Source organism: Alligator sinensis, unplaced genomic scaffold, assembly GCF_000455745.1.
Source record: "Alligator sinensis unplaced genomic scaffold, ASM45574v1 scaffold378_1, whole genome shotgun sequence".
In the NCBI taxonomy this organism is placed as follows: domain Eukaryota; kingdom Metazoa; phylum Chordata; order Crocodylia; family Alligatoridae; genus Alligator; species Alligator sinensis.
In genome coordinates, this window is record NW_005842697.1 from 139,724 (window position 1) to 150,250 (window position 10,527).

At 35.9% G+C, this 10,527-nt stretch overlaps 1 protein-coding gene across 1 annotated transcript in view; it reads left to right on the top strand.

The window, feature by feature from the left end:
• The window catches only part of TMX3 (thioredoxin related transmembrane protein 3), a 65,452-nt gene extending 55,742 nt beyond the window's left edge, over nucleotides 1-9,710 (top strand). Inside the window, exons 13-16 of the mRNA XM_006034060.3 lie at nucleotides 563-619; nucleotides 2,157-2,286; nucleotides 3,461-3,529; nucleotides 4,373-9,710. Of these exons, the coding sequence (XP_006034122.1) occupies nucleotides 563-619; nucleotides 2,157-2,286; nucleotides 3,461-3,529; nucleotides 4,373-4,639 (523 nt within the window). The 3' untranslated portion in view covers nucleotides 4,640-9,710. The remainder of the gene's footprint in view (nucleotides 1-562; nucleotides 620-2,156; nucleotides 2,287-3,460; nucleotides 3,530-4,372) is intronic.
• Nucleotides 9,711-10,527: the final 817 nt, after the last annotated feature.

Sequence of the window (10,527 nt, forward strand, 5' to 3'; positions counted from 1 at the left end):
TATAAGCCACGGCTGTCTAACCAGCGGCTTGTGGGCTGCATGCAGCCCTTTTCTTGCCAGTGGAAACCCCACGAGTGAATAATGATCCTGGATTTAAGACACACACACACGCTTAAGAGGTAGATTACCTATGCCACATCATCCCTGCATTACATCATACAGAAACCAGTAGAATTTAAAATGGCAATAATGGGATCCAGAAATAACAGCTTCTGAGTTAGCTTGTTAGGAAATTATCTGATTCTCTTATGTCAATGTAGAGATTCTTGATGACTTCTGTACAAATTGAATCAGGCACCTAAGCATATTTACTGTCCATAAAATAACATTAAAATTGTTTTATGTTATCAGTGTAATGGTCAACAGGACCTGATCCCATTTTTGTTACCAACAGAACTGTTTTCAGAAACTCTCACCATAACACAGGGGTCAGGCTAGATGATCTGTTCAGGTCCCTCCTGACCCTAGCTACTATGAAACACTGTTTTAGAATAATGCAACCTACAATCCTCAGTTTTCTTTTAGTATGCATTGTTGACTTGTTTTCCTGTATGTTTAATAGGGACTTCCAATTTGGCCATATGGATGGAAATGACTACATAAATAGTTTACTAATGGAGTAAGTAAATTCTTTTTTAAATGTTCTCCTTTGTCTTAGCTTGTCACTAATTATGCTCCTGTTTTGAAAATAATGGCTCATCTGCTCTGCTTAAAAATTGACATTTCCCTTCTCTCCACCATCCCCTCACCAGCTTCTAACTTTGAATGTGGACTCCTCTTCTGTGGTAGCATAAAAGTGATTTTTGTAGCTGCCATGGTCCAGAAATTATGCAAGAGGCAAGGATTTCTTAGGGAGATGTCTTCCATTAGACTAACTATATAGCTGGGATAAAACTCCCAAATGCAAGTGATTCCAGACTAAAAACAGTCATCTTAATTTATCTTTAAAGATTAGGATTTAGGGTTTCTGTCTCGGCTTCTACTAGTTACTTCCACAGAAGTTTTTAATAACTCCAATAATAAGTCATTCCTAATCACAAACCTCACTTTCACAGTTAAGGTTCAGAGTGAATAGCCCTGAAAAAGGTACCAATATTACGGTTAATACTTAGGCCAGTCTCTGCACACATTTTTCCGTAACAAAATGTGTCTCTACTTTGGTACTTAAAACATGTTCTATGTTTTATGAATGTTTTGCTTAATTTTTAGTAGCATCTGCTTTCCACCAGATGGCAGCAGCTGAAAGCCAAAAAGTGAATAGAATAAAAGTAGACTGTAGTGAAAGGCAATGTAGTGTTTCTCAACCCTTTTAAGCACAAGGCCCTCCCCCATAACTGTTTCTGAATTTTGTGGCACCCCAGTTGGAAAAAAAATGCAAATTTATTATAGTGTGTTTAAAAATAAAACAAAGCTGAATATGATTGGAGACACTTTTCTTTAAGTAAAAACACACTGGAGAAACATGCATAAAAAAACATAGCATAATTAATGAGACACTTTAGCCTGGCAAGGTCCCAGTTGAGAATTCCTAGGGAAGCATCCAAGAGGCCCAGTGGTCTGTGGCTCACCTGATGCAACCCACATGGTGTTGCAGCCTTTGCTGTTGTGACTCCCCCGGGCTTAGAAGTTGGACAGCCCTGATCTAAGTAGTTAAATGCTGCTTCTGCTCACTGAGCCAATGAAATCTTATGGGTAGACCTATGGCTATGGGTCATTAATGCATTGAGCTTCTGTTATAATTATGGCCAGCATAGCAAAATATTTGAAGTGATACAAGTGCCAATGGTAAAAGGTCATGTTGAACACAGCATTTTGAAAGCTCTAGTCATTATTTAACTCACTAATTCTAGGATGTTACGATGAGAAGTTGTGGAGAATAGAATGATCTTCACTGACTTCATCAAAATCTTGATGCTAAGAAGTAAACTAATTAAAGACAATGAAACATTTTTTACAGACACCATATTTTCCCCTTAACTGATTACCTTTTTGACTCCATATTTCAATAATAGAAAATATACATTTCATTTTCCATGTTTTTACTGTGTTCTTTAGTAGAGTTCTCTTCTAATACTGTTCATCCTGTTATGCCATAGAAAATCTTGCAACTTTTATGGTTTCTTTAGATTTCTAATCTGTTTGACTTCAATTTTCAGTGAATTGACAATCCCTACTGTTGTTGTATTGAACACTTCCAACCAACAGTATTTTCTGCCAGACAGACCTATTGAGAGCATTGAAGACATGGTCCAGTTCATTAATGATATCTTGGATGGTACAGCAGAAGTAAGTTTTCAGCATGAATTGGAAATATTGTTTTACAGCTGTTTGTGTTCCTGAACTGCCACTGAGCATGGTTGGACTGACATCTAATGTCAAAGAAATAAATGCAGTTTAGTGATTATAACATGAATAGCGTGTAGCAATTTCTGGTCAGCCTGTTTTGAACCTAACCAGCATTTTTTTTTTTTTTTTTTTTTTTTTTTTTTTTTTTTTTTTTTTTACTGTCTCACATATTGTTTCTACTGTAATTTGAGACGGTTAAAATTTTAACTGCCACAAGGCGCGGTGCATCGGTAATGGAAATAGTTTTTGTTGGACTATTATGAAACGAAACATCTTGGGCTTATTCAATAGTTCAGGTAAAAAAGACCCTGTAATAAATATCTTTCTGCCCTTGATACCTTCTCCTATCTAGACATTGAGCCATTGATGCTACTTGTTGAATATGTTGCTCCAACCAGTTATGTATCCACTTTAGAGGTTTTTTTTTCTAATCTGTATTTCCTTATCTTGTTAATGAGAATGTTGAGAGTGTCAAAAGCCCTGCTGCATCATCTTTCCAGGTATTGAGGACAGGCTGACTGATCTGTAGTTCAGATCCTCCTCCTTACCTTTTTTAAAGATGGGTATTTTGCACTTTTTCAGTCATCTGAGGCCTTGCCATACCTCCACTACTTCTCAAAGTTGTCAGTACAGATATAGTCTCTCTCCCCTTCTCTTCTGTACTTCTCTTCTGGGAACTTGGATGGTAGACATAATTTAGAAAGAGTTGAGGGATCAGAAATTCTTATAACCTTGCTTTGAAATGTTCAGTTCTTAAAGTCAGCCTGTCCCTGTTGTTATCCCATAGGAATGTGGGTTTGAATTATACATGGCAGAGGGCAGTTGACACGGATAAATTAAAGCAAAATAATATTATGAGAGAAGAATGAATGCCTCGTGAGCTCTTTCAGAAAATGCTTGAAACATCTTTTTGGTAGAAATTTCAAAATAATAGGTATCATCAGGGAAATAAATATTCAACTCTGAAGTTTTTCTCTTTGCATAGAAAGCAAGTTATAACCTTTCTGGAGATTTAAGGTGTTATGAACTAGAGAGAAGAATGAAAGATAAAGTGAACTTATATAACTGAACAGCATTGACTGTTTTAATACCTTTTTTCTACTTAAAATTTCAGGCACAAGGTGGTGATGGGATTCTGCAGCGAATCAAGAGAATAATATATGATGCCAAATCTACTGTAGTAGTAAGTAAAACAGTGTGTACAATTGCAGTATAAAGTAAGTACCTTTGTCTGCCAAGTGTAAACCATTATGGTCCTTTTCAAGACAATCAGACACTTTTCACTTAGAATATATGTAACTTCATAATATTTCTGGCTTGTTGGATCCATTTAGAGATACCTTCAGACAACAAAACCTTGTAAATTGCTTTGAAAAGTATTTTTTTCCATCACTCCTCTTCTGTTGAATATTTTAGTGTCGAACATTTTTTTTTTTCTTTCTCCCCATCAATGAAAATGATGTCAAGTTAATGGAGGTTATACAGAATTCAGAAAACTTTGTTTGATTCTTCTAGAGTTTACTGGAATTACTGCACCGGCCTACATTGAAAAATGATACTGTTTAATTGTTTTAGGAAGGATATAACTGGAGGAGAATTATATACATGGTAAAGATTAAAACAGTATTTTTGTTACAAATCAGAATTTTCCTTGGAAGAGGCTTTTGTAAGTTCATTTCACCACTTGTGACTTCTTGAACAAGAAACTTACACTTAAGTTTTATGGAAATTTTATTTATTGTCTGATATTCTTCAAAAATAATTTATCAATCCTTTAGTTAACTGTAAAGTCTAGAATAATGCTGATGCATTTTTGTCTTCTCAATGAAGCAGTTTTACCTCAAGATTCAAGATACTTGTCCATTTAAAACAAAATTTGCCTAACAATTCTAACTTTTTTTCTGTTCATGAGAAAGGAGCAAGTCTCCTTGGGTTTTTAAATGAATCGTAAGTGAAATTTGAGAAGTGCTATAAATTATCTTGCATTTTACAGAATTGCTATTGACTTCAAATTATGTACCAACAGTCTGTATTCAAGAGTTCACCACTTCTGGGCTGCTTTCTCTTCGGTTTGCCACTGGGTGTCATCAGCATCATGTGTTATGGAATCTGTACAGCGGACACAGATGGAGGGACAGAGGAGACTGTGGCAACTAAAAAAGAAACTGGAGACGGGGAACTCACAGATGAAGGCAGTGAGGAAGAGCAAGAGGAGGAAAACAAAGACACATCTGTAGCACTTTCAGATGGAGAGCAGAAACAGAAAAATGTTTTGGATAAGAAAAAAGACTAACGTTCCTAGTTTAAAGAATTCTGTAGAATTTCCAAATAGAGACTTATTTATTGAAATTAGTCATTTGATGATGATTGTCACAGAAGAGGACTTTTGTCTGTATTATGCTAGATTTGACTTGCATGTATTCAGATCTTACCCATTGTGGGCAAGGCAGAGGGCAGGATTGAAATCTCTCTTCATCTTTTTACATCTTACTTAAAAGCAGTTAAAATGGAGAAATGTACATGTGCTCTATCTCTCACTCTTTTTCTCTGAAGGTTAATATTCTAACCTATTTGTTTACATACAGCAATCAGGTAAAAAAAATGTTCTTATCTTCCGGTCCTTGCACACATCATGAACTATTAATGAAGTGGCCACCATGAAGCAGGCTTTTTTTCATATGAACCGAAGTAAAAATTCTCAGGAAAGATTATAATGAACTCTGTAATTCTTCAAGCTTTATATTTCTGCAAACTCAAGAATGGTTTGGAGCTTTCTCTAAAGGCACTTAGTGTGCAGTACCTAAACTGTTTTAAAGAAATGCATTTATTTTACTACTAATTTGTTATGAATTACAGAATTGCTTTCTATTATGTGCAGTACAGTTACTGGCATTTTTCTCCAGAATTTCTATTTAATGCAGAACTTAACAGTTCTTTGTTAAATAGTAAGTCTTTAAAAAGTAAAATTTAAACAACTAAAATTTATTTGAAAGCTATATTATAAAGGGTTTTTTTCTTTTTTTAAAGTCAAAAATAGTTCTGATTTCTTTTTTAACAACTTAAACATTTACCTTTTTTAGAGCAAGTTGTTATCTAAATTTCTGATTGCAGAAGAAACTGAATGTGGCTCCTTTATGGAAGAATAAATACAAGCATCCTCAAATATCTGCCATTCTTGCACAGACCATTAGTAACAGGCTTTTACCAAATACTTTGCAAAAGCATGTTTGAAGGATATAAGTCTGTCCACAGTAATCTCAAGTGCATATTGCTATATTCTTAACATGAAAAACAAATTTGTTTGAATGTGGTTTTAGATCAGATGGTTAATGTTATTGGTATTTGTATTTGAGAGTTTATGACTACACATTATAGTTGAGATGTTAATGGAATACAGCGTTGTTAACATTCATAGAAAGAGGGATATTTGTCAGTGTAATACATTTTCATTAGTTATTTAATCATAAAAGTCGTTTCTCATAAAAATCCATAACAGTGTAATGGACCAAGTTCTCTCCAGAGTTGAAATCTCATGGGATAAGCCACAAAACAGACTTTGGTTGCATTGATGTCATGGAGATTACCATAGCAACTAAATTTATGCTCCTCAATACTGAGGGTGCACAATATTCAGTTGTACAGTCAGCCATGAGTTCTTTCTAGTTTTGATTTTTTTCTTTTTAAGGATGTGTAATACAGATATTAATGTCCTCTATATAAGGCAGCTTAATCACTCTAAATATATATACATGCTCTAGCACCAAGTGAAATATTCCTGATTTATAAATATGGATAAGCTTAAGTAGAAGAGATTTTTTTTGTTGGAATTAACCTTCCAGTATATATGACTCAAGGTAGGTATTGCCTCTTCCCTGTTTTAAAAAAAAAACAACAGGTGTTTTGATTCTTCGGCTTACATAGTCTAGCTGTGTTTTACAGCAACTACAGTGCAGAGTGCAGCAAAGTAGCTGTTTGACTTCAAGGAGTTCGTAATGAAATGTTTGAATCCAAGTACATGATGAAGATTAGAAAACTGTTTTCCGAAAGCTCAGTATCAAATCTAGACTCTAGTACTATCACTTTCATTAGGAAAGACTCTCATACTGTCTCTGCTTGCAATGGTTATCTGCCTGTAGAAAAGGGGAGTTTGAATGAATAATAGCACAAATACCTGGTATCATGGTATGACCTTTTCTTTTTTTTTTACACCCCTCTCCTCTCCACCTCAGTGTATTATCTCATCATTTATATTGGGGGGGGGGGGGAAGGGGCGGTTCTTTGCTTTTTATTTTACTTTTTTTACTGTTTTAAATTGTAGAAGAATTTCCAGTTCATGTAATTTTAATTGGCATATATTTGAAGAATAAGATGCATAGAGATTATTTTGTATTTTGTTTTGAAGTTATTTAAAACATGGCTTAGGTGCTGTTATGTTATTAGAAAATGCTCCACTTACTTCCAAGATTTTTAAATTCACAGTAGCTTTGAGTTTTGGCTCAGCTTGGTGCCAATAATCAAAATGTGAAGCTCTGAGCAGTTAGGATACTTCCTGCATAATCTGTAATTCTGCCTTTTTTCTGTGAGGTTTCAATTACAGATAGATTTATTAATTTAATATATTTATCTACCTTTTTCCCTAGCTGTTCCTCAGTCTGAGAAGTTTTGTAGGTCTAAAATGAAGATGGCTACTGGGGCTTCATTTGTTGCTCTGTCATTTTTTAACTATCTTACTTAAATCCAAGGTGACTTTGAATTTAAGACAACCCCCAATAATTAGATTATGTACATGTAAAACATACATATTCTATAATTTCCATGTATAGAATCTAATTACTAGGGGGTCATCTTGAAACTTGCTCCCCTGCCCCCTCCTCTGCAGGGAAAGTGTAGTGGGGAGCAACTAATAGAGAAGACAAGTGGCCAAATTTACTCCCCAACAACCCCTCCACCCCATGATACCTACATCTCTGGCCCCTGTGGCCCCAAGACACCAGAGCGACTGCCCCCACCACTGCTGCAGCATGACTTGGCATGGGCTAGAACTACCACGTGCTCCATGCCCCAGGCTAGAACAGGGATGAAGACACAACTTAAATTAACTGGCCAGGGTGGGGAGGAGACAGAGGTGACTAATGCAGGTGCCTGCTGCAGCTCCAACTCTGGCCCCAACCCAGGTTTGGGCCTGTAATTGGAGCCACAGCAGTTGCCAAACCTAGCCCCCTCTTTCCTTCCCTTCTCTCCCCACCACCACCCCACTGCCATATATCCAAATCCAAGATGAGGGGCTCTTCCTTCACCCTCCTCTCCCCCGCCATGTTGAATGGGGTGGACTTGTCTTGGATTCAGGTAAATACAGTAGTTTGGGTTTTTTTTAAATCCTTTTCTTCCCAGTGTATTGTTGCAAAGAATTCAGTTTTAACCACTATTGCTCAATGTGAGTTTTATTGTTTTATTTTGTCATTATGTTTCTATAGCTACAAAGAGTAGCCAAACATCTTGTTGCGAAGTCTTCTAAAGAGAACTGGGCCTGAAAACGTATGCTGTGGTACAGGGCTCATGAATACCTGTTGTGGAAGTACACTGGCAGATTTTTTATCATTTGATCATTGAGAACTGAGGAAGGCACATCTGTCAGGGACATAGTCAAGTCAACCAAAAGCCCTCTAAGCTATGAAAATCCAAGTTTTAAGTGCATTGCTTTTCTCATCACATGTTTCTCGTATTTTTTGTGCCCAGGATGAGAAATAGCTCAAGTAATCTTTTACCAAAAATTCCCGTATAGATTGAGACATGAGAAATTCAGACAGACTTGTGGTGTAAATCAAAGGATTTAGTTTTGATTGTGATGAATATAGAACACTGAGATGGAGATGGCTTTCTATTTTATCTTGGTTGTGCTCTCTAAAGGCTTCTGAAAGCAACCCTGCTAACTTGAATTCATGAAATAATGCAGTTTTTTTGGTGTCAAGTGTAAACCTTTGTTTTTCTACAATAAAAACATTGACCAGCCTTTGTGCTTTCATTCTTCAGTCATGCTGTATTGTGTTGGTTTGACAATATTTTGAAAGATGCAGCATTTCCTAGAACAATCCTAATTATAAACCTAAGATGTTACTTTATAATGTGTATTTAGTGGACTTGCCAAAAATGCTGGGTTCATCCAGTCTGACCCCAGCTTACCCCGTAACTTTGAAGATATTTATCATTTAACACTTTGCCTAGCTCCTTTTTCTCTTCATCAGTATGATTTGTATTTACAAATGCAGTTTCTGAAATGAGAACTGCAATCTATAAATAAGCATTTCATCAAAACTTTTATTTTTTAATCACTAGAAACTGAAGTGATTCTTATGATCTCTTGTGAAACTTCTTTTTTACTGTGAAGGAATGTAAACGTATTTATTTGTATTTCTTTAATGATAATGGTTACACATACAGAATTTCTTATACTTGTTTAAGGATGTCATAATAGACATTAGCCACACAGGGGTGCTTGCTCCATAAAAAATATGAAACCAATAAAAGGGCTGCTATCCATATGTGAAACACAAAATTGACCCATTTTTATACTAAGTAATGCACACAGTTCTTATCTTTTTAACATGCTGTATTCCAAAGAAAAGCTTGTTGGTTTTACCTGTGTCCTCTGAAAGACCTTTTTTCCTGATTTATTTAAGTAACACCCTCGAGTCCAAAAAAAGTTTTTATTTTTCAGCTACCTGTTCTAGTGGATTTCTGGGTGAAATGTACGTAGCATTCTCCCTGTAAATTGCCCATCTTTAAATTACGCTGTTCATATGCCACTTGACAATACTGGCTTTACACACTAGTATACAAAAAGCATGATAGCTTGTCTGTATTGTTTTATGGATGAGTGAAATCCTTATTTTTTTTCCAAATGATTACTGTATTAATTATTCCTTTTTTTAATGTAACGTGTCCTGAATTATTTCATAAATGGGAATAACTATCAGCAGAAAGGTTTTGAAACATGCTTCCAAAGGAATTGAGTTTAGGGAAGAAATGTCCTACCTTGCATGATGTGGCTGTGTCTGATAGCAGAGGACTATCCTTTGGACAGTCCTATAGGAGGTCCCTTTCCATTTTATCACTCTTTGGGTAAAGTTTTATTATGACCTGTTGCGAACAAACGTTTATGTACTGTGCTCATCAACATGGTTAACATTTTAATGTATGCAATTCTGAGGGTGGCTGATATGTATTATATTTTTGGCAAAAATACTACAGTAAGTCATTAAACCAGTTATTAAGTGAATCTTTGGGGTTTTGTAATACCTACCACCTACAGTTGGAACTTTTTTGTTTTGTTGTGAAGGATGACACCAATCTGAACACTTTCCCATGAGATTTTTTGCATTTATTGTCAATAATATAATATATTGAATTATTAAATATAATTATAATAATTAGGATTGCTTTAGAGGTAGCTCAGTATTTAAAAAGAAAAAACATTTTAGTTTTGATTTAATTTCAGTGCCAACAAAAGAGATAGGTATTTTGCCATTCAGGAGCAGAACTGGCTTTCAAATAAATCTTTCCATAACTTACTTCCTGAAACAAAGCTTCCCTGATGTTTGATTTGCAGAATACTATTATCACATATACTTGTAACTCAGAATCATATTTAGTGCGTTTTACTGCCAGTGGTTAGTTCTATTCATATTCTGCCATCCTATGATGTATTCTTTAACTGTTCCTCTTATCAGATCTTCCTTGTTCCTTTTTACCCAAATGATTAATACTCCCATCCTACAGTATTTGTAAGAAGTACTATTTTTCACCAACTTTTCATTGACTCTGAGCAGATTTGTTTTCTGTGGTCTGCAGTTCATGTCATTGTTAGTAAAATGAGATAAACACAAACGGCAAACGTAGTGGACAAATCTTTTGCAGATTCCATTCTAGATTCTCAACTAATTCCATACTGCACAGAAGTAGATGTCAATACCCTAGAACAGGACTTTTCAACCTTTTTTAAAAACTACTCTTTCTGGTGGTGGTGGCTGGACAATGGTGGAGGTGGCCACTGCATGCGAGCTGCACCTGTGCAGCCAGCAGAGGGGTGCCTCTGCCCTGCTCCTGGGAGGCGGTGGTGTGGTCTGGTGGGTAGTGGTGCTCTGTCTCCGCCTTTCTGCGCTTACCCCCTAGGACCATTCCAAA